This window comes from Acinonyx jubatus, chromosome A3, assembly GCF_027475565.1.
Source record: "Acinonyx jubatus isolate Ajub_Pintada_27869175 chromosome A3, VMU_Ajub_asm_v1.0, whole genome shotgun sequence".
Classification (NCBI taxonomy): domain Eukaryota; kingdom Metazoa; phylum Chordata; class Mammalia; order Carnivora; family Felidae; genus Acinonyx; species Acinonyx jubatus.
In genome coordinates, this window is record NC_069388.1 from 85,155,843 (window position 1) to 85,181,246 (window position 25,404).

The 25,404-nt window shown below is 41.9% G+C and overlaps 1 protein-coding gene across 3 annotated transcripts in view; it reads left to right on the forward strand.

Annotated features, from left to right (window-relative positions):
• The window catches only part of ANXA4 (annexin A4), a 159,285-nt gene that overhangs the window by 106,293 nt on the left and 27,588 nt on the right, over nucleotides 1–25,404 (forward strand). For all 3 annotated transcript variants that reach the window (XM_053200721.1, XM_027072294.2, XM_027072293.2), the window contains one exon: nucleotides 17,199–17,253. In XM_053200721.1, coding sequence (XP_053056696.1) covers nucleotides 17,251–17,253 — 3 coding nt within the window. In that variant the 5' untranslated portion in view covers nucleotides 17,199–17,250. The remainder of the gene's footprint in view (nucleotides 1–17,198; nucleotides 17,254–25,404) is intronic.

Consider the following 25,404-nt stretch of genomic DNA (forward strand, 5'->3'; position numbering starts at 1 on the left):
TAGGTGAGGTTAAATCTGGAGGGCAGAGCAGAGACTGGAATTTGGCCCTTGTTCTGGATTCCCAGCCTGCTATGTCCAGCACAGAATGAGCTCCATTACAGCCTCTGCCAGCATGTGGGAAGAGAATTGAATTCGGAGTTTCACAGATATCATAAAATAACAGATCGGGTCTGCCAGGAGTAATACATATTTGCAGTGAATGTTTTTGAGAACTCTACTATTTAAATAATCTTGGTCGAATACATTTCCTGAGTCATATTTATGCAGATATTTGAAAAAAATGTTAATGTTGGGTGCCTGGGTGGCTCAGTCAGTTAAGTGTCCGACTTGGGCTCAGGTAATGATCTCATGGTTTGTGAGTTCTAGTCCCTGCATGGGGCTCTCTGCTGTTGGCACAGAGCCTGCTTCGGAGCCTCTGTCTCCCTCTCTGGCCCTCCCCCTGCTCATACGTGCTCTCTCTTTTTCTATCTCCCAGAAATAAGTAAGCATTAAAAAAATGTTACTTTATGACTTTTCCCTCATTGCTATAATTTTTCCTGTTTTTACCCCCATTCCCTTATGCTTGATGTATGATCATGAATGGGAATCTATACTTAGGAATGACCATGAAGCATTTTGAGGACCTTTCTGAGCATCAGTAGTTGGAATCTAGAATCATTACTGTAGGGCAATAGTTCTCAAGTTTGAGAATGCGTCAGAATCACCTGGCGGGCTTCTTAAAAACCATATTGCTGGGCCCTGCCCTCAGAGTTGTAGATTCTGTAGGTGTGGTATTGAGTCCAAGAACGTGCACTTTTAACAAGTTCCCAGCTTATGGTAACATTGGTCTGGAAACCACACTTTCATAAACGCTGAGTTATATGAACTTCTGTTAGATTGAAATACTGGTCTGGTATTTATTGAAAAGATAACATAATGAGATTGTAATTGTGCACGTGGAACATTCTATTCTTTCCAGGTTCTCTTGAGCTCCCTATTATAGCTGCCCTGGGGTCTCCCCACTGAGGCTGTGATTTGGACAGACTGGATTCCCCAGATTTTCTGTGGTTTGGTGAATCTGTGGGAGGCTTATTCCTTGGAAGTGAGAGGGTGGAGTGACACCCACATGCCCTCCCTCCAGGCCAGACATGGTTGTGAAATACTCGAGACACAGCAGTGGAATATGATATGGTTCCACATATGAGATACCTAGTAGCCAAATCCAGAGACAAGAAGTAGAATGATGGCTAAAATGGTAAGTGTTGTTATGTATATTTTACCACAATTTAAAAAAATATCTTGCTTTCGTTACTGTCTCCCAGTGGTCTGCTGGAAGGTCCTTGTATTAGTCTATTAGAAGTGATTGTTAAATTGTCAGGGGTTTGTGATCTGATGGTTAAATATAGTCACTATTTAAAATTCAATTATATGAATTTAGGAGTAAATAAATTACATTAGGGGCGCCTGGGTGGCTAAGTCCGTTAAACATCTGACTTTGGCTCAGGTCATGATCTAGCCGTCTGTGAGTTTGAGCCCTGCGTCAGGCTCTGTGCTGACAGCTTGGAGCCTGCTTCAGAATCTGTGTCCCACCTCTCTCTCTGCCCCTCCCCTGCTCATGTTCTGTCTCGCTCCCAAAAATAAACAAATAAATGTTAAAAAAATTTTTTTAAAGTATCTCTTTCCCGGGGCGCCTGGGTGGGTCAGTCAGTTAAGCATCCAACTTCAGCTCAGGTCATGGTCTCGTGGTTCATGAGTTCGAGCCTCACAACAGGCTTCCTGCCGTCAGCACAGAGCCTGCTTTGGATCCTCTGTCCACCCCCTCACCTCTCTCTCCAATATAAAAAAATAAACATTTTTATTTTTATTTTTTTTAATTTATTTTTGAGACATAGAGAGACAGAGCATGAACGGGGGAGGGTCAGAGAGAGAGGGAGACACAGAATCTGAAACAGGCTCCAGGCTCTGAGCTGTCAGCACAGAGCCCGATGCGGGGCTCGAACTCACGGAGTGTGAGATCATGACCTGAGCCGAAGTCGGTCGCCCAACCGACTGAGCCACCCAGGCGCCCCCAAAAAATAGACATTTTTAAAAAATGAATAAAAGTATCTCTTTCCCATTGCTAGAACAATCACTTTATTTTATTTCTACTAGTTTTTCTTCCACCCTTTTCATGTTCCAATTGAGGGCACTCCTGCCCAGGATGTTAAAGTAACTCATTTACTATATGACTCATTTTGTTTCTCACCCACTCAACTTAGCCACAACCTCTTCTTTTCTATGCACCCCAAAATACTCAAAGCCACGGCTGTTTGGAAAGGGCTAGAATTCAATTTAAGAAAGTTTCCCTGGAAGATCCCAAGTAGCTGGTGCGTTATTCCTACAAACATATTCCAATCCTGCCCCACCAGAAAGATATGGTAAGGCCAGCAGTTTGCTGATAAACTGAACAGGTGGGCCTCCAAAGAAAGAAAACCCTGATTTATGGCCATTTCTTTGGCATAAATGCCAACATAACTGATTTCAAGTTACCCATGTTACGTCACTGAATTTAGAACTGGAAATAGGTAGTAGTACACCATTATATTGTGTTTCCAGACAAAAGAGATATAAGTAATCACAAGAACATATATGATAATAAAAGGTAGTAAAGTAATTAGAAAGTGATGTGATTTTAAATATAACTTATCTATAAATATTTATATTTTAATTTTATTTATTTATTTATGTTTATTTTTGAGAGAGAGAAAGAGACAGAGCATGAGTGGGGGAGGGACAGAGAGAGAGGGGGAGACACAGAATCTGAAGCAGGCTCCAGGTTCTGAGCTGTCAACACAGAGCCCGATGCGGGGCTTGAACTCATGAACTGACTCAGACTCCAACCGACTGAGCCACCCAGGCACTCCAAGAGATACTTTTAAAGAAAGTTTTTATTATGGACGTTTTCCATCATATACCAGAGTGAGAGAATAGTAAAATGTATCTATTCATCACCAAGCTCAACAGTTACCAATCTTTCACCAAAAAAGAGACCTTCCAACTACTGAAGTAATAAGGGGGAGGAGTACAAAGGAAAAAAATGGCTAGATAGATTGAAAATTTTCTTCCAAGTTTTGGCTGTACTGAATTAAAAGGATAATGATGTTAAATTGGTAAAATACTTAATAATACATTTAGATATAAAATATTAAATTTTATAATAATTTCTATAAATAATAATAATTTCTATAAATAATAATAATATTATTTCTATAATATAATTTCTATAATAATTCTATAATAATTTCTATAAATAATAATTTCTATAAATGTTAGTAAAGAACTAAGATGCTAAAACTGGGTGAAAAATGCCAACAGATAATACACAAAGAGGGATAGGAGTTGAAAAAAGAGAGAAAGATTCAGTGTTCCTATAACTAATCTAAAAAGCAAGTTAAGGGCACCTGGGTGGCTCAGTTGGTTAAGGGTCTGACTCTTGATCTCAGCTCAGGTCTTGATCTCAGGGTTGTGAGTTCAAGCCCTGTGTTGGGCTCCATGCTGGGCATGGAGCCTACTTAACAACAACAAAAAAGCAGGTTAAACCAATAATAAGGTTTAATATTACACCCAAATATTATGTTATAAACACATAAATAAAGCAAGCAAGCATATGGCTGGCTGGGCTTTGGATACCCTTGTAAATGTGGAGGACAAGTGGAAATTTTCATAAATATCAGATATCATAAGAAATAGGTCAAAAGAAGATAATTGTAAAGATAATTATAAAGATTGTAGCCTTGTTTATATGTGTGTGTGTGTGTGTGCGTGTACTATTTTAATATATAAATATATAAAATATGCTTCAGGGGCACCTGGGTGGTTTGGTCAGTTAAGCGTCCAGCTCTTGGTTTCAGCTCAGGTCATGATCGAGCCCTGAGTCAGGCTCTGCACTGAGCACAGAACCTGCTTAGGATTTTCTCTCTCTCCCTCTCTCTCTCTCTCTGTGTGCCCCTCCCTTGCTGCCACATGCTCTAAATAAATAAGTAAATAAATAAATAAACATATCTATCTATATCTACATATATAGATATAGATAGATATAGATAGATATACACTTCCCAGCATGCATTTGTGCGAAGGTTCTTCTCATTGGTCACCTTTTCCTGCATCCATTTTGCCACGACTGTGTCCACCTAACACCTCTTTGCTCATTTGGAGGTGAACAGGGTCAGTAACAGACTCATCTCACAACTCCTCAAGTCGGATTGGTGGGCTGGGATGAGGTTTTCTGGATGGATCCCCTTATCAGACAGAGCTGATAGGGAGTTGTAACCCATCTCCCCACTATCATGCACACACATACAAACACATGCACATACACACACTCTCCATCTGTCTTAAATTAGTTTCTATTCCTCTTGGCTTCTGACATAATCTCATGTCAGTCCTAGGCTTTTCAGTTTTGCCAGGAGTTTCTTCCTGCGCCTCCCCATGCCTTCATCGGGTTTTTAATGAAAAATTGGGAGAGGCTACGTCAGAAATAGCAAGTTCCCTATGTGAATCAGAATCCACTGTGGAAGAATTTGAACAGTTCTGTTTTTGTATTCTTCTGCCAGAGTCAGCTTGAATTCTGGCAAGATTTGGAAATAGAACCCCGCCCTGGCCCACCGAGGGAGTGGCTGCTCCAGGGGGCTGTCAGCTGCCCACAAACTTGCATATTTTCAGGGCATGGGAGGTGACAGGAGAAAATGTGACATTTAAGAGAGCAGTGTTTATTCTCTGCTCACTTCCAGATCTTGGAGGCTGAGCTGCTGTAAATCTACGAAGGAAAACTCAAAGCTTTCTCTGTTCATCTGGGAAGAGAGTTTTTCTTCCCTCCTGGGCAAAAAGTGGTGGTTGTTGATAAGGAAAGGATTGGGCTGCATTGTACTTTGTTTTCCTACCTACAAATAAATAAAACCAGCCAGACAACACAGAGGCTGGCTGCATGTCTGGTTTCTCACTGACTCCTTCTTTCCTGTGCTTCAGTTTCTCATTCAGATCCAGATGTCTGTTCCCTTCCTGCATCGCAAGGCTTTTGTAAAGAAAGATGGAGTGGATTTTAGTTCTCTGGGAAGGAGTATAAGAGAAAGAGTAGATGCTAGATTCAGGGTTCTTTTTTCTGAAGAGGTCCTCCTCTTGCCTTATCTCTAAGACTCATGCTTGCTGACACAAGAAAAAATACCAAGACCTTGGAATCTGGGTCTTGGGACATGGCAGCCTGAACTATGATTCATAAGGAGAGGCCGGGGTGACCCAAGTGCAGATGGACACATGAAAACATGATGCTAGAACAGACCAGAACTGGAGATCGGTGCAGGAGCTTGTGACCAGTTGCGGTTTCTGCATCAGATTCTCACTTGCCTGGAATAGTTTATTTCTGGTATTTCTGAAGAAGGAACATGGAATAAAGTGACCATTCACTTTTCCTTGAAGTCCTCTGATTCCAAAATAACTCTGAAAATGGGTCAGTAAACATAATGTAACCTGTTGGCAAAACCTAACCGCGAGGAACAGATTTTCTCTTTAAATAATTGTTATACCTGAGGAGACATGATTTTGCCCATGATGCTGTTCAAAAGCTATATGGAATTTTAGGTTCCACAGAGTGAGGTTTTGCCTTAAAAGTGGGTATTGCTAAATGAAGGGTAAGAGCAACGTGCTTGCCCTGAGAGGGTACTATCAGCATACAAAGCTGAGACCTTGGCCTCTAAGCTGTATAGATGTATATTATTTTATTGAGGTATAATTTACATACAATAAAATGCACAGGTCTTAACTGGTTAGTTTAGTGAGTTTTTTTTAACTTTTTTTAATGTTTATTTATTTTTGAGAAAGAGAGAGAGCATGAGCAGGGGAGGAGAAGAGAAAGAGGGAAACAGAATCTGAAGTGGGCTCCAGGCTCCGAGCCGTCAGCACAGAGCCCAATGTGGAGCTCAAACCCATGAACCGTGGGATCATGACCTGCACTGAAGTTGGATGCTTAACCAACCGAGCCCCCCAGGTGCCCCTAATGAGGTGTGTTTTTTTTTTTAAGAGTTCACATTTTAAAAAATTATTTTTAAAAATTTTGGTAAAATAGACATAGGATAAAATTTGCCATCTTGACCATTTTAAGTGTATATAGTTCAGTAGCATTAAGCATATTTACAGTGTTTTACAACCATCACCACTGTCTAATCACAGAACTCTTCATTTTGTTAAACTGAAACTTTGTACCTGCTAGACTATAACTTCTTATTCCTTCCTTCTTTCACCACCTGACACTGCCATTCTACTTTCTGTCTTATGAATCTGACTTCTCTAAGCACCTAAAATAAGTGGAATTATATAGTATTTATGACTTTTATTACTGGCTTATTTCATTTAACACAATGTCCTTAAGGTTTATCAATGTTGTAGCACATGCCAAATTTCCTTACTCTTTAAGGCTGAATAATATTCCATTTTGTGTATATATGTACCAGATTTTGCTTATCCATCCACCTGTCAATTGAGACATGGGTTGCATGTGGTTCCACCTTTTGGCTACTGTGAATAATGCTGTTGTGAACATGGGTATACAAATATTTCTTCAAGGTTCTGCTTTTCGGTTCTTTTGAATACCTATGTACCCAGAAGAATATATATATATGTAGAATATATACCCAGAAGTGGAATTCCTGGACCTTATGGTAATTATTCTATTTTTATTTTGGGAGGGGGGAACTGCCATACTGATTTTCACAGTGGCTGTACCATTTCACATTCTTTTTTTTTTTTTTTTTTTAAGTTTTTGAGAGCCTGAGCAGGGGAGGGGCAGAGAGAGAGGGGAACAGAGGATCCAAAGTGTGCTTCTCACTGACAGCACTGAGCCCAGTGCAGGGCTCGAACCCATGAACCGCAAGATCATGACCAGAGCTGAAGTCGGACACTCAACTCACTGAGCCACCAAAGCACCCCTGTACCGTTTTACATTCTTACAATAGTGTGCAAGTGTCCCAATTTCTCCACATCTTCACCAACACTTTTTTCTCTGTGTGCGTTTTTTATAGTTGCCATCGTAATAGGTATGAGGTGAATTCAGTAAGTTTTGACGAATGCATACAGCTGGGTACTATTGCCTCAGTCGAGATAAGGAACATTTCCATCCCCACTTAAATTTCCCTCTCTCATGCTTCTCTACAGTTAGTATGCCCTCTGCCTCATCACCTCCAACCCCTGGAAAGTGAGGGCCCAGGATGGAAATCTGGTGAGCAGAGTCCAGGGGGGGTGCCATCTTAGAATTCAGACAGCTGTGAGGACCATGATCTTGTCAGAGGACAGACACACACAGACTTGGTGGCCAAAGGAAACATGCGGGAAATCTGGTTTGACGTGTCGGTAGACGTGAAAGCTGAACTCTGTACCTCTCAGGTGTTTTTAATAAGGGTAGAGTTAGTAACCCATACCTTACACAGCTCACTATACAGGTAATGCTAGAATATGTAGATGTGGCAGTAAAGGTTACTTGGAGAGAATAGAGTAATAAAAAGAATAGCTAACATTGTTGAGTACATAATGTGTGTACCATTCTAAATATTTCATATGATGTAATGACTTGATTAATCTTTGCAACAACCCTATAAAGTAACTATTGTTATTAATTCCATGTTGGGCACCTGGGTGGCTCAGTCAGTTAAGCCTCCGACTTCAGCTCAGGTCATGATCTCATGGTTCGTGAATTTGAGCTCAGAGCCTGGAGCCTGCTTCAGATTCTGTGTCTCTGTCTCTGTCTCTCTCTCTCTCTCTCTCTCAAAAATAAACATGAAAAAAATAATTGCATGTTACTAATGAGGAAACTGAAGTGCAGAGAAATAATAACTTGCCCCAGGTCAAATAGCTATGAGTGTGTTTAGGAGAGTTATAAACCCAAGTGGTTGGGCTCCAGGCTGCAGACACTTTGCGATGGAGGAAATATGACATGGTCTTTGAAGGAAGAGTTCCTGCCTGTCTGAAGGCCATCATGTAAAATTAGCAGTTAGACCACGAGGCTGGCTACACCACCCTCAGTGTGGACCTTCCTGTTCTGTCTCTCGTCAGAAGGATGGCATGGATTCTCCCATCCTCGGGGGCACCCGTGCTGCCCACCTTAGGTCAGAAGAGAGAACCCAACCCATTATTACTGTGCACATTACCCAGAGGCCAGACCCACCACTTACGTGTAGACAGGGCTGTTTCCCATCTGCAAACTGAAGGAGTGGGCTGGGCATTCTCTGAAGTCTTCTCTACGCTGACAGTCCTACACTGTCAGGAATGAGCTCTTTCTGGAGGCAAGTGTTTCCTCCCATTTCTGCTCCTGCTTTCTTTGGGCACTTATATCTCAACCTTGAAATTACTCTCTCACCTGTGGTTTGGTGGACATTTTGACCTGAAATAGGGGAGAATCAACTCTGGAAGATCGAAAAAATACTTGTTTTGAGTCTAGAGGGTCACTGCCATAGCACATAGCATAAGTAACTGCCATCTAGGGCTTGAGAAAACATGTCATAGCTGTGCCAAACCCATCTTAGGCTTTAAATGAAAGCCTGTAATGTTTTTGGTTCATAGCGTAAGCCAGAAGAGCTATTTCTGGCATTCCTTTTTTCTCTCTACTGGTATGTACTGGATAGTCTTAATATTGCTGGCATTAGGGGGGGTCTGGGTGGCTCAGTCGGTTGAGCATCCTATGTCAGGCTCTGTGCTGACAGCCCGGAGTCTGGAGCCTGCTTCAGATTCTGTGTCTCCCTCTCTCTCTCTGCCCCTCTCCCACTTGTGCTCTGTCTCTCTGTCTCTTTCAAAATTAAATAAACATTAAAAATTTTAAAAATATTGCTGGCATTAGGATACACATAACAAAATGGGGTCATTATTTCTAACCTGCTTCGATACTCAATTCAGACTACTCTAAGAGCATGATGCATCAGTCTCTGACTCTGGGGGATGGGGAAGGTGGACACAGAAGGTGCCTGGTTGGAATCCTTATGTCTCTCCCTAGGGATGGCACCACTTTGACCATGTGTCTGCTCTGAGAGATGTTATCACAGAGCCGTGTTGAGTTATTCTCACACCAGAGAGGCTGGGTGGGTGAACTGGGCCAGGGGCGTATGGGTTAGAAATGTGCTTTCTCTCCAAATAGCCAACAGTCTTGTACAACACTTTGGACTGGGGGTTGTCTGCCAAAGGGTAGCTAGTTTCCACCAGATAAGTCTAGGAGAGGAGTATTTTTGTTGTTACTTTGTTTTGTTTGGTTTTGTTTTGCATCCAGCTTGTTAAAGATATAAAGAACAAGAAAGCACTTAGCTCAGCAAAAATGTGACATTTCAAGTTTTTAATTCTATTGTTACTCTAAAAGCTTCTAGCATTGCCACCTGCCTATATACACATGCACACCTGTGTGCGTTTGGCATGGTATAATATAAAGGTCTCTAGAGTCAGGCAGATCTGTGAAAAAACAACTCGTACCACCTACTACTTAAGTGATCTTAGGCACTATGCTTAACTTTTCTGAACTCACATTATCAGGCCCAGTTCACTGGACAGTGAAAGAGCAAAATGATACCATTTGGATAAAAGCACATAGGGACTCAATATAACTAAGTGGTCAATAAATATTTATCTACAAATAAAGTCTCTTTAGCTCCAATTCACAAAGTAAGGAATTCAAGGCTAGCTTTCCTGGTGCTGAGCCACCCGCAGTGGCAGAGCCCACCCCGTGGCAGGTGAGCCCCATGACCAGAAGAAGGATGACTAAAGGCTGGAGGTGACCATTCAGGAACCTTTTGTAGAGAGTCCCTGCAATGGGAAGCAAGTTCAATGGAATTATCTCTAGCAGCCTCCAGGATTTCTTTTTAAATGATAGACTACTCTTGAATAGGCAGAGCATAGGGGATATTTTCTGCCTGCAGGGTATATAGGTGGAAATTAAGATATGCCTTTTAGCACCTAAAATGGTCTCTGGAATGGGGCAAGCATTCCAATAATGTTTATTGAACGAATGAATGGACAAATGTGCATGAAACATCAGTGAAACTATCATGTAAGTCCCATGATTATGAGCAATAATCAGCATTGTCAGTACATCAACTTCTTGTTGCTATGTTCACTGCCCCGAGACCAGGGGAGTTCAAACAGTTTGTTTGCAAGTAAAAGGCGTAAGAGTTAGAGAAAACAAAAAAACACTGCCACCAACAAAAGACCAGCCAGAGAGAATGCCAAAGGTCCAGTCCACAGGTGGGACTGGGAGTTGCTCAGATAACAAGAAGAAAATCACTTAGGAAAATCCGAAGCCTTTTACTATGCAGGCTAAATACACTCCCCAGAGAAACAAGGCAGGGGAGCTACACATTTACAAAGTTTATCAGAATTTGCTTTGATTGTGCCCTACTCGAAGCTTGTGCCTGGGGAAACTGAGGTATTATGTGAGGTACAGAGACATTTAGCAAGGCAAGCATTGAACTAAGAGTACAGGACCCAGCCAGTCTCCCAGCCAGCGCTTAGGCCATCTCAGCTGCCTTTTTATTTTTCTAATCTTATCTCTTAATACAATATAGAACTCACCATAGGCAGCTTTCATTATTATGTCATCCAGCTGGATTGTAAAGTGGAGATAATAATCGTGACTCCAGGGACACCTGGGTGGCTCAGTCGGTTAAGCGTCCAACTTTGGCTCGGGTCATGATCTCTTGGTTCAAGAGTTCGAGCCCCACATCGGGCACTGTGCTGACAGCTCAGAGCCTGGACCCTGCTTCAGATTCTGTGTCTGCCTCTCTCTTTGCCCCTTTCCTGCTCGCACTCTGTCTCTCTCTCAAAAATAAACAAACATTAAAAAAAAATCATGACTGCAAAAGTTACTGGGTAGATTAATTAAGATAATGTAAAGGAGTATTAATAAATGTACCTTCCCTCCTTCCCCCTGCCTTTTGGACAAAGGAATCGTTGGAGTAGAGAAAAAACTTTAATAGACTTTGGCATGATGTGGAAATGGTAGAGGAGTGGGGATGTTTTAAATTCAATGTAAAACATGTGTTTTAAAATCATTTGCGGATTGAAATTACTATTATTGTGCCCCACAGTGCTGTGAATAAGTGGCTAAAATTTGGACAAAAGATGTCAGTAAGTTATTTGCCAGGTCCTGGGTTGGAATAGATTCTTCCTCGAGATTGCTTAGCAGACAGGTTTCCAAATTCACCTGCCTTCATTTAGCTTAACACACTTTGTTTTTGATTAAATGTTTGAAAATTCTTATTTCTCCAGACTCAAACCCCATCACGGCAACAAGATTCCCTTTAACTTTAGAAGGATCTAAGTTCCAAGGGAAAAGGGTTACATTCATTTTCCTATTTCATGGACAGTTTTGAAAGCCCTTAGTGCTCGGGCGGGGCCCAGTCACACCCTTCACAAATCCCCAGACTAGAAGTTTAATTTTGTCATCCTGTGGCATGTAAAATGAAACCACGTACCATAGAAAAATGATGAGTGACTCACTCGCATGTGATCTTCCAGGGAAGAGAGGGATTCAGTAAGAATGTGCCACAAGGACAGCAAATCCCTTCATAATGGACGTTCTGGTTGCCTGTCCTGGGACCTGGGTCAATGTCATGAATCTGAATGGAGGCCACCAAGTTAAGGTGGGGTCTCAAGGGGAGCATCCGGCACTGGGGTGAGTTCATCACTGTGCCACATCCAGCAAGACCAGAGCAATTGCATTCATCAGCACACTAAGAAAGGGTTCAACTCTCAGGGGCAGGTTCATATTTACAGGCCCACCACACACATGCTGTCAAATGCAGACACACACATGCTGATAATTTATTTATTACATTGAGAAATGTAATTGTTACTTAGAAATACCCTGTACTTTGAAGACAGGTCCACATGGGAAGCCAAACTCTAGTCCAGGGGTTGCTTTGCAATCACGGAATCAGAGCAAAGGGTATTAGATCTGTAACAGAGCAGGGGGAGATACCTGATTCTGGACCATTGGTTCCTAAGGCCAAGCCACCCTTTCCTCAGTACAGGGCTTTGATGAATATTTCAGAGTAAGCCTCTCAGAATTTTTTTTTAATACTCTATGTTTTGTTTTGTTTTTTTTTTTAAGTTTATTTGTTTTTGACAGAGACAGAACTCGAGCATGAGCTGGGGAGGGGCAGAGAGAGAGGGAGACACAGAATCTGAAGCAGGCTCCAGGCTCCAAGCTGTCAGCACAGAGCCTGACGCGGGGCTCAAACTCACGAACTGCGAGATCATGACCTGGGCCGAAGTCGGACATTTAACCGACTGAGCCACCCAGGCGCCCCAAGCCTCTCAGGATTTTGTGTGGCATTTGCATTGCCTATGGACACAGTCTTTGTTTAAAAAGGCTAATACTTTCAGCAAGCCGGCTTTAGTGCAGGAGCCATTTTTTCTCATCGAAATAAATTTGCATATCTTTGTTGTGATGGTTATTTGCTCATTTTGCTAGTCTAATGCTCAGGAAACTAATTTGCCTGTTTTCCAAATTGTGGGTGAGCGGGGAGGAATCCACCACACTGCTGTCCCCATGAACGGCCTAGTGAAATATTACATGAAATCAGAGATCCTTGTTCCATGCACCTGCATCTGCCGTAAGGACATAAGAATCTGGCAGTTGATACAATAGGGCAGTTTGTGGGATGGTGTAATAATTTCCTTTCGTACTTCCAAGCAGAAAACTATATGGATCCGTTCTCGACATATCTAATTTTTCATTAGGAACCCATCATAAATTACTTCTGCAAATTTTTGTAATCTTTCCTGAAGTAAGTTGAACTCATTTACGAATTAGTGTTCCCTTACGTAACTGCTCTTGGGATAGGTCTCTTCCTTATTGTTCTTTTAACGTTTATCTGTGTTTGAGAGAGTGCGGGGGAGGGGCAGAGAGAGAGGGGAAGAGACTCTGAGGTGGGCTCTGTGCTGAGAGCAGAAAGCTCAATGCAGGGCTCAAACTCACGAGCCCTGAGATCCCAGCCTGAGCTGAATCAGACGTTTAACCGACTGACCCACCCAGACGCCCCTCAGGGGATAGGTCTCTTATGTTTAGTTCCCAGCTTTCTTTCAGTTGCTCTAAAACTATGTCTTAAAAATTTCAGGGGCCCTATCATGAGCCCTAGTTGTAGAGTTCAGATAATTGTAAAGAAATTGCAGTTTCCCACCCAGATAGTGCATGACCCTTAGATTTTTTTCGGGTATCACTAACATATGGTCCCTTCAGTCTTCATCTTTCCATCTTGAAGAGTCCTCAAGGTGGAAGATCATTTGAGCCATGCCCCAAACCTCAGGGTTTGCCTTTTTACTAAAACTGCAGCACAGTTACCAATTATTTTGCCCCGCCTATGAGCAGCAAAGAAGCTTTTAAAACCCCAACACTAAGTCTGAGTCCTTGTGAACCTGGTGATATTATTCAGTTTATGGACTTGCAGGCTGGCCTTCAGAGAGACTGAATAGTGAATCAAGGAAGCTGAGGCAGGAAAGGGTTCCTGTAAAGGGTCCTTGGCTCTGTGGGCTGGAGGAAAATGTGGGAGGACTTTTAGAGGTTGAGCTCGGTGAAGAAGGGCCTGGCATTCTTTGGGAGCTGATCATTTTGTGCTGTTAGGAAGAGGCCCGCAACTATTCTGTACCAGGGGAACCTAAGTGATTCCTTCCCCTCCTTTCTGCTCCCCGCCCATCCTTGCGGAGAGTTACTCACACCCCACAGGTGCCAGACATGCTAGTGAGCGTTTGTGTGGGTTCACTTTACACGTATTTTCTGATATCTAATGACAGAATCAAGGGGTACCATTTTCTGCATTCATTTCTATAATCGACTGAGAAACTCGTTTGGTACTAGTGAATAATAAATATACAACAGCTGTCTCTATGTAAATGGACTTACGCTGTGTGCTGTCCAAGTTTCAAAATAGATTGTCTGGCTAAAAGTACCCTGTTTTCAAGTATGATACATTTTTTTTTCCTTTAGTAAATTATTTCTAGCTCATTGAATAATGGCTCTCAGCATTTCCATAAGGTTTTGCTCAAGCATTTTTTCCACCTCTTGCTGTGGTCAGAAGGACTGGAAGTATTTATATTAAAGGCTGGTGTTTTGAGGAGGTGTTTCCCTTCCCTGCCCCCTTCCTCACTGCGATTACAATAGTTCCCCCTTATCCACGGGGGATACATTCCAAGAACCCCAGTAGATGCCTAAAACCACAGGTAGTGTGGATCCCTATATATGCTGGTTTTTCCTATACATACAGACCCTATGATAAAGTTTAACTTATAAATTAGGCACAGTAAGAGATTAACAGCAAGAACTAATATTAAATTAAAACAATTATGTTGATATACTGTAATAAAAGTTACATGAATGTGATCTTCCTTGAAAAATATCTGGTTGTACTGTACTTACCCTTCTTCTTGTGATGATGTGAGATGATAAAGTGTCTACGTGATGAGATGAAGTGAGGTGGATGATGTAGGCAGTGAAGTAGCATTAAGCTACCACTGACATGATGGCAGGAGAATGACCTCTGGACTGTGATTGAGCAAAACCACAGATAAGGGAGGACTACCTTAATTCCCAAACCCCATAGAAACAAAGGGAGGGCACTTGCTTCTTAAAGCTGGGTCTGCTAGGTTGTCCACAGATTAGCAGAAGCTCAATCCAACTCACATATAAATTATACTTAATGAGAAATATGGGCACATTTTGATTATTCATAGGATATGAAACAAGACCTCCAGACAAATTTGAGGCTAAGCTTCAAAGAGCCCTGCTCATAGCTTCCCCTGGCACATTCTGGACAGACAAGAAATACCCCTTCCTGTCCCCTATACATAGTCTTGTCTCTACTTCAACCCCATCTCATGCCACTCTGGTCCTTGTTCATGATGCTTTTGCTCATTCCTCTAACACAGTCACTTCATTGCTGCCTCAGGGCCTTTGCATTAACTGTTTCTTCTGCCTGCAATAGTTCTCCTCGAGCACTTTGAATAGTGAGCCTCTTCTCCTCATTCAGGTCTTAGCTCAAGTATCATCTTCTTGAAGATGACTTCCCTGGTCACCCTGTCCAGGCTAGCTCCTTCTCAGTAACCTGATCACATCATCTTCCAACCCAGGATTCAGCAAACTTTTTCTGTGAAGGGCCAGGTATTAAATATCTTCAGCTCTATGAGCCATGTAGTCTGTCACAAACCCTCACTGTAGCCTGAAAGCAGCCATAGATAATATGTAAATAAATGGGTGTGACCACGCTCCAGTAAGTATTTATGAACACTGAGATTTGAATTTTATATTATGTTCATGTGTCATGAAATATTATTCTTTTAACTTTTTGTCCACCATTGAAAATGTAAAAACCATTCTTAACCTGTAGGCCATACAAAAACCAGATTTGGCCCATGAGCTGTGGTTTGCTGATCCCTGTTCTATAGCATTGTCCCGTTGTATTTTCATCTTACTGATCTGAAATTATCCTATTTATTTGTTTGTCATCTGTCTTTCCTTGAAAGCTCCTTGAAGTCACATTCTTTGTCTTATTCGCTATATTATCTCTGTCAACTAGAATAGTGCCTAGAATATAGAGATACTTTATGAAAGTTTGGTAATTGAATGAATAAATTCATATAGACTGTGAGCCACAAAATCCAGTACAGAATTTCTTCCAAATATTTTCCATATATATCCTGTTCCAGGTGCCACACCCTGCCCAGGCCTCTAACTCTGTCTGTCTGTTCCTTAGTGCTTTCTCAAGATTTCCTGACCTTCCTCTCACTCCTGTCTACCCTGTAGAATAGAGCCTTGCTGAAGCATGCCTTTTGTTATATCATTTCTCTGCAAAAACCAAAACCTTTCCACTATTTTACTTACCATTACCTACAGATCAAGTCTGACTCCTCAGCTGGGCATAGGAGGCCTTGCCTAATCAATCCCCACCTGCTTTTCCAACCTTATCTCTGAACCTTCCCTCAAATGAGACCTCTGCTCCAGCAGCCTCATCTCTTCATTGTCCCTGAGGCCACTGCTCATTCCCTCCTCTGCACCTTTGCTCAGGCTGTGCCCCAGAAGAAGTTGGCATTCCCCTCAGGAAGGAATTGAGCCCCTATGTAGCTATAAGGGAAGTGTGCAGTGAGTGATGGGAGACAAGGAAGAATGGTGCTGAGCCTCAGGAGAGCTGCAAGATAAGAAGTGGTGAACAGACCTGACTCAATTGGTAATAAAATGGGTTAAGCAGGATTTAGTTATTCTCAGGGAATAATTGAAAAGTGCTGCTTGGTAGGGCGATCTAGGCCAATGCTTTTCAAACTACTGTGCAGACAGGTATTGGGAGAATTTTGTTAAAATGCAGATTCTGGCAGTAGGTGTGGAGTGGGGGCCTGAGACTGCTCCCAGATGATGCCCATGCTTATGGTTCCAGGATGATTCTTTTGAGGATCAGGGAGCTAACAAAATGCTTAGGAAAGAAACCTCTCCCATAGGACTCAGATATGGAATCAGGAAGTCAGTTGGCCTATCCCTCAGAGACCTGCCTATCGATCATGAGGCCAGGACTCGTAGCCTACAATCAAGGCCCTCCTTGCCTTTTGAATGACTGAGTACATGTGTGAAGATCTGAGCGACCTTGCTGAAGAGAACCAAGCACAAAGCTGAGTGTATAGGGAAGAAGCACCTGTACGTCCTAAGATAGCGGCAGGGAGGGGTCATCTGGAAATGACAAGCCTAATGTTGGCTGGGCCACTGGCCATCACACACACGCACACACACATACACACACGCACACACACATACACACACGCACAGAGTGTGGGTTGGAGTGCGATACTTCTCCCTAATGCAATTGGATTATCTTTTCTCCCAAGGAGACACCTCTTCTCCACTAGAGCTTACAGTTCAGAATCCAGGTATGGCTTGAGTACAAGTAATATACTTCATCCTAACAAACAATAGCAATCACTTCTGTAATGTGTTATCTCCAAACAGAAGAGCAGGTAGGGAAGTATTTTGTCGGAGTGATACATTTGCCTGTTTGAGCAGTTTGTCTTTAATTATTACCCTGACCTTTCTATCTTTGGCTAATCAACAGCTGGCCTTCTGATGAAAGTGGATGCTATTTCCTAATTGTTTAACTTTGTGTAAACTACAAGTTATCCTGTTTAATGATTTTAATGCTACATCTCTCATCACGGTAATTTCCCCTCTGCTTTTATCACAGAGGAACTTCTGCTTGGGTGACTGAACTCTGATCCTGATCTAGAGTCACGGCCATGGTAAGTTGGGGAGTGCCTCACCCTACCTGGTGCCAGGCACAGACAGGTACAGGATGTGTATGCAGGGACTGTTGACTTTACAGAGGATTGTTTGCTTAACAGAGGGGAGAGAGAAGGAAATGAAAAGGCAGTTTCTTTCTTTCCTTTTTTTTTTTTAAGCACTATTTTAATTTCTTTCAGGGGTGGTGAGTAATTTGACCCTGAAAATTAATTCAAAAGATAATCCATTTAATCTGTCTGACATCCTGAGATACAGAAATAAGTTGTAGTTTTATCTCTGCGGGGGTACTACATGTTCATTTTAGGAATTTTCTGCAAATAAAAAAGAAAAATAAAAACCCCACAGGTTCTACCTTTGGGAGACAAGTGCCATTCACATTTTGGTGTAACCTCATCAGCCTTATCAAGGGTGTTTGTTAGCCATATGGTCTTGTCATCTGCCTCCTGTTTTTGGCTGTGACTGGACTCCTCAGAGTTTCATTATCTGATCTTTGGGACAGGCAGGGAATTGGATCCCTTTGAGAGTTCCACAAAGTTCAATGCTGTTGTGGAAGCTGAGCCTCCTAGCTGCAAATAGGCTCTACCTGAGGCTGGCCATCTGCTCTCCTTCTCCCACCCAAATAAGGTTATCTGAACAGGCAGGTGGTTCTGGTTCCTGGTCTTCTCAGCAGAAATAATAGCAATAGAATCTTACACCTGGAGAGGCCCAGAGTTTCCACCAGCGTTAAATGGCCTCCTTTAGGAAGATAGACGTGTAAACTATCTTGAACAACTGGTAATAGACTCATAACATTGTTTTACATTAGACATTCTACAATTTTCTTCATCATCCCTGACAGTCAAAACCTTGCTCATATCTACTCCAAATCTCTATGCATTATTTTAAAATTCATTTCCTTTAGGGGTGCCTGGATGGCTCAGTCGGTTAAGCATCTGACTTTGGCTCAGGTCATGATCTTGCCGTTGGTGGGTTCGAGCCCCGCTCTTTGCTGACAGCTCAGAGCCTGGAGCCTGCTTCAGATTCTGTGTCTTCCTACCTCTCTGCCCCTCCCCCACTTGCTGTCTATCTCTCTCTCAGAAATAAATAAACATTAAAAATTTAAAAAAAGAAAGTTTTACGGTGTCCTGACTTTGTGCCAGATGTGGTACTTGGCTCAGGGGACTCAAAGTTAATGGGACAGTCTTTCTGTCTGCAATAAGCTCACAGGCTTCCGATATGCAAAGCCTGTAACCAAGTGACCTTTTAGTGTGCTTTCCACTCGAGGAAAATTACCTCAGTTGCTCTCATCTTTCCTCCTAGGGCCTGTTTTCCATCATCGCTGTTATTTATTGGACAGATAAAAGACATTTTTAAAGAGTAGGAAAAACACAACATAGTCACAATATTGTAATTCCCAATTGTTGTCCATCATTTTATTTTAGACCCTACTCACATGTGTAATAATTTTCAAACAGTAGTAATAAGCATCAATAACAATTATGTATTCATTATAATCTTCACTTTGCTAACATGTTTATATTATATTTTGTGGCATATTAAAATCATTTATTCTAGATGGTGGAATTATGGCTGTTTTCATTTTCTTCTTAATTCTTTTTTTTTAATTTCCCAAATCTCTACAATGACCATATGATACATTTCTAAAAACAAAATGTTTTTGTGTTTATTTTATTTTTGAGAGAGAGAGCATAAGGTGGGGAGGGGCAGAGAGAGAGAGTGAGACACAGAATCCAAAGCAGGCTTCCAAGCTCTGAGCTGTCAGTGCAGAGCCTGATGCGGGGCTAGAACCCACGAACCATGAGGTCATGACCTGAGATGAAGTTGAATGCTCAACTGACTGAGCCACCCAGGTGCTCTGAAAATATATTTTAAAAGCTACCAGGGGCGCCTGGGTGGCTCAGTCGGTTAAGCGTCTGACTTTGGCTCAGGTCATGATCTCGAGGTCCATGAGTTCGAGTCCCGTGTTGGGCTCTGTGCTGACTGCTCAGAGCCTGGAGCCTGTATCAGATTCTGTGCCTCCCTCTCTCTCTGACCCTCCCCTGTTCATGCTCTGTCTCTCTCTGTCTCAAAAATAAATACACGTTAAAAAAAAAATTTTAAAGCTACCGTATTCAAATATTTAAAAGATTTTTAAAATGTTTAATTTACATATAGTGAAATGCACCACTCTTAAGGTTACTGGTAGATGAGTTTTGACAAATATATGGACCATATAACCTACTCCTCTATCAAGATAGATAGAACAGGGGCACCTGGGTGGCTCAGTTGCTTGAACATCCAACTCTTGATTTCAACTTGGGTCATGATCTCACGGTTTGTAGGACTGAACTCTGCATAGATCTGTGCTGTCAGTGCAGAGCCTGCTTGGAATTGTCTCTATCTCCCTGTCTCTCTGCCCCTTCCCTGCTCATGCCCTCCCTCCCCTCAAAATAAATAAATAAACTTTTTTTTTTTTAAAGAAGCTAGAACATTTCCTCACTCCAGGAAGTTCATTTATGCTCTTCTGAGTCAGTTCCCATGCTACTTCCACTCCACCCCAGAAATGTAACCTCTCTTCTGATTGTTATTATCATAGATTAGCTTCAACTGTTCTAGAGCATTCTATCAATGGCATCATAGAATATGTACTCTTTTACGTCTGGCTTCTTTTGCTGGGTGTTATATTTTTGGCAATCCATCCTTGTTGCTGTAAGTATCAGCAGTTTGTTCCTTGATTCCTTTTTTATTGCTGATTAGTATTTGTTGGGGGATCATCTTCAAAAAAGACATAACCACTGACTGACCCATAAGCTGGACCTGGCCAATCGAAGGCTCCTCACTCCTTCCCCTGCTTTTGGAATGTGGGTCCCACTTATGCTCCCAGAGGCTGCTCCAAGGATATAGCCCTGAGATGGCAATGTGTTGAAGACAGCTGCACAGTGTATGTGACTGAGCCCATTTAGGACCTCTTTATAAAGTTTTAAGATTTGGAGGATGAGTGCAGGGATCAGTTTGTCTTGCTGCAGCCCAAGACGAGCCTCATATGTAAGTTCCTTTTGCTAATGTTAAAAGGGCCACCTACAGACGTGGAGGGGCCTGCCTCTTTCTTCAGTCTCTGCCTGCTCTCTGCCTGTGGGGCTAGGTTTCAGATTATACCCAGAAAGCTCCTGAGGAGGTTGTGAACCTACAATATGCCAGTGTATTGTATTCCAGTTTTTGACATTATTACCTTCCTGATTATTGTAATAACTGAATAATATTTCATTGATTGTGATCTAACACCTGTTTCTAGCTGCTCATTTTTGTTATTCTTTCCTACATCACCCCTGTTTCCTTTGCTGCCACAAGAATCCCTCCTGAGACTCCTTTGGCTTCCCAGAACAGATAATAGTACATTATGCCTTGGAATTTGATCAATACAGTGACTTTAGGGCTAACCAGAACAAATTTTCTCAGTTTATCTTTTTCTGGGAAGAATGAGTCACTAAGAATGTTAATTGATAAGCTGAAACATCTTTGCAAATCCCTCCATCGATTCATCTTGTTAGATATTAGTTTTAATCCCACAGTAACGTCCCTCAGCAATGCAGTTTGTGTTAAAGTCGACTGCAGAGTTTGGGCACCATCCAAAATTTTTTCAATACTGAAGCTCCAAAAGAACCCTGTGGAGTATTTCACTCGGAAAGCTGTCTCATAGTGGAGCCAGCGGCTAAGTTAGGCCATGTTGGAATTTTGACAGCAAATCACCAGTTTGCTTGTTGCTACTGATACACACTAGAAGAATTAAAGTACCTGTATTCATATCCTAGGGCTGCCATAACAAAGTGCTACAAACTGGGTGGCTTAAAATAATAGAAATTGGATGTCTCACAGCTCTGGAGGCCAGAAACCCAAAATCAAGGTGTTGCCATGGCCAGGATCCCTCTAAAACCTGTAGGGAAGTCCTTCCTTGCCTCTTTCTAGCTTCTGGTGGTTTGCTGGCAGTCTTAGGCATCCTTTGGCTTTCTGCTGCTTAACTCCTGTGCGTGTCATCATGTGCCGTCTTCTTTTTTTTTTAATCTTTTATTTTTTTTATGTCTACTTATTTTTGTGAGAGAGAGAGAGAGAGAGAGCAAGCATGAGTAGGCAAGGGGCAGGGAGAGAGGTAGACACAGAATCCGAAGCAGGCTCCAGGCTCTGAGCTGTCAGCACAGAGCCCAATGTGGGGCTCAAACTCACAAGCCATGAGATTATGACCTGAGCCGAAGTTGGATGCCTAACCAGCTGAGCCACCCAGGTGCCCATGGTTTTTTCTTTTTTCTTTCTTTTTTTTTTTTAATGCCTTCTTCTTATATGGACACCAACCATGTTGGATTAGGGGCTCTCCAGAATGACCTCACTCCAGAATGACCTCACTCCAGAATGACCCTACTCCAGAATGACCTCATCTTTTTAAAATTTTTTTTTCAACGTTTTTTATTTATTTTTGGGACAGAGAGAGACAGAACATGAACGGGGGAGGGGCAGAGAGAGAGGGAGACACAGAATCGGAAACAGGCTCCAGGCTCTGAGCCATCAGCCCGGAGCCTGACGCGGGGCTCGAACTCACGGACCGCGAGATCGTGACCTGGCTGAAGTCGGACGCTTAACCGACTGCGCCACCCAGGCGCCCCCAGAATGACCTCATCTTAATTTAATTAATTACATCTGCAATGACCCTATTTCCAAATAAGGATACATTCCGAGATGCTGGGGTTAGGACTTCAACATATCTTTCGGGGAGGTTACAATTCAGCCTGTAATAGTGCCCAAGGAAGTTAATTTCATTGATTTCTACTTCCCTCTGTCAGGTGTATAGAGGGAGGTGACTAAGTATTAGATGCTGATTATATTAGATATATAATATATCTAGCATTTTACCTAGATATCTAGATAAATATAGTAGGTGAAAGTTTGGATTTTCAGCAGATAAGGCCCACACTCTCTGGTACCTAAGGCCTTTGGATGGACTTGATGTAAGCCACAGTGATCAAAGTCTGACTTACTAGAGAACCACCCTAAGGGCATAGAAATCTTTTATTCCTTTATTTTTTTAAAATTTTTTAATGTTTATTCATTTTTTTTGACAGAGACAGAACGCAGTGGGGGAGAGGCAGAGAGAGAGGGAGACACAGAATCCAAAGCAGGCTCTAGGCTTTGAGCTGTCAGCATAGAGCTGGATGAAGGGCTTGAACTCACGACTGTGAGATCATGACCTGAGCTGAAGTCGAACACTTAACTGACTGAGCCACCCAGGAACTGCCTCTATCCTTTTAGATGGTCGATGTTATATCTTTGGATCAAGTTAAATCATCAGAGAGCCTTAGATATATTCTACACTGTTTTTGCTACCTGTACAGATGCTCGATTCTGGATTTTGCTTTGGCATCATTGCCACATAAGCTTACGTTAAGAGATATTGTCAGAAATAGATATAAGAATCTCACTCTTCTATTTACTGTAGAGATGTTGTTGAAGTCATATTTTTTTTTTAACATTTATTTTTGAGACAGAGAGAGACAGAGCATGAACGGGGGAGGGTCAGAGAGAGGGAGACACAGAATCTGAAACAGGCTCCAGGCTCCGAGCTGTCAGCACAGAGCCCGATGCGGGGCTCGAACTCACGGACCTCGAGATCATGACCTGAGCCGAAGTCGGCCGCTTAACCGGCTGAGCCACCCAGGCGCCCCTAAGTCATATTTAATAATAGTGGTGATGATGATAGCCATTGAGTTTGAGTTTTTGTTTTAGGGTATTCTGTTTGCTGGACTCTGTGCTAGGTGCTTTGTTATATTATTCTGCTTCATTATTACAACAACTGTGTGAGTGGATATCATTATTCTTAATGTGCAGGTGAGAAAAATAAAACTTCCCCTATAGACAACATAGCTAGAAAGGGTTGAAGCCAAGACTCAAAGCCAGGTCTATCCCCACTCCGATGTCTGTGTCCCTCCTACTAAGCTTTACTACCCCTCACTGTAGCCCATGGTGTCCCCTTTGCAAAGTACCCACAAATGAAATCTCCCCCAATATTAGAATTCCCTTTGTAGTGTTTGTGACCCCCAGAGTGATGTAGAAGAGACAGAATTGTCTCCATGAATATTAGATTTTACTGGATCATGGGCACAAGGCTATGGGCACATTTTAACCAAGGCTTATATGAGATGTAATACCCTTCTCCCTTTGCAGTAATTCATATCATCTCCCTGTTCTATTGCCTCCCATCACCATAACATCCTACCACCATTTAACAAAAGGGGCATTATCAGGAAAGTCAGGAAAACTAGACTTACTATGTGACCTGAGCCCTAAATTTAGCCTTGGCTATCTCTTCTTACCCTCAGCTTGTGAGCTCTTAGCATCTTAAAAGCACATAGCACCAGCTAAGGACAAAGGAAGGTATTTATCTCAGTGTAAACTCTATTGACATCTGGGCACCAAGAATATCACTTAGGGTTGCCTGGGTGGCTCATTCCGTTGAGAGGCTGACTCTTGGGTTTGGCTCAGGTCATGATCTCATGGTTCATGAGTTAGAGCCCCACGTCCTGCTTGGGATTCTTTTTCTCTTTCCCTCTTTCTCTGCCCCTCCCCTGCTTGCATGCATGCTCTCTCTCTCAAAATAAATAAATATACAGTTTTTAATTAAAAAAAAAAAAAGAATATCACTTAGATCCTTCTCCATTGCAATCTAAGCCAATCAAATGCACACCATAATGGCAGACACCTGACAGATTAACTAAAGGAAAGGAGATGAGGCAGAACAATTTTAGTGCTGTTATGAGTAATTAGGTCATTTAAAAAGTATTGCATTTATTTATTTTGAGAGAGAGAGCAAGTGGGAGAGTAGCAGAGAGACTGGAAGAGAGAATGTCTGAAGCAGGCTCTGCACCATCAGCACGGAGTCTGATGCAGGACCCGAACCCACAAACTATGAGATCATGACCTGAGCCGAAACCAAGAGTCAGACATTTAACCAGCTGAGCCACTGAGGCACCCTAATTAGGTCATTTTTAAAGAAAAGAAAACAGAATTCAGAATATCAAAACATAGGTTGCTAAAGGCCTTTATAATGCTTAGTGTCAGACACAGAGGGAAAGATATATTTAAAACCAAAGCTAGTTTGATTCTACCCCCTATTGCTAAATCAGGGAGCCCAGAGAGCTCTAGTAATGCAGATGTCCTCTCTGTAAACTCAGTACAAAGAGAAGCTGGGCGTTTCTTGGACAACTGGTCTCTTTTCCTTTTATAGACCCAGTGAGTCTCATTGCCGATTACAATTCCCTCTTACTTTGGCTTCTGTGCAGAAAAATCTGTGGCTTCCCTCTAACAACTACACAGGCTCTTAAGGTTTGCATTGTTTTCCTTCCCACCTCCCTAGTTTCACTTTAGTTTTCTGTGTTTTATACCCTGTCACTGAATTTCCACAACTACTTATTTATTTTTTATATTTAGTTATATGTATTTCTCTACACTACCTTCCACCACATAAATCACATATAAATACATCAGTAAATACATTCACAATATCCAGGGCACCTTGATCTTAATCAGTAAATTATCTCTAAATCATAATCCAACTGAGATGGTCCCTACTGGTCATTAGCCTGTGTTTTATTTGCTGATGTTTTTAGTTTTTAATTTTTATTTGAAGAGGGTCAGGCTAACTAATTTTTATTTTTTATGTATTTATTTTTAAAAATTCCAGTATAATTAACATACAGTGTTACATTTGTTTCAGGTGTACAATATAGTGATTCAACAATTCTCTACTCAGTACTCATAATAATAAGAGTACTCTTAATCCCCTTCACCTATTTCCCTCATCCCCCCCCCCCTTTGGTAACCATCAGTTTGTTCTCTAGAGTTAAGATTGGTTTTTTGTTCATTCATTTGTTTCTTAAATTCCACATGTGAGTGGCATCTATAGTATTTGTCTTTCTCTGACTGACTTACTTAACATAATAGTGTCTAGATCCATGCTGCAAATGGCAAGATTTCATTCCTTTTTTATAGCTGAGTAACATTCCATTGCATTATATATACCACATCTTTTTTATCCATTCATCTATATGGATGGACACTTGGGTTGATTCCATATCTTGGCTATTGTAAATAATGCTGCAGTAAACATAGGGTGCATATATCTTTTTCAA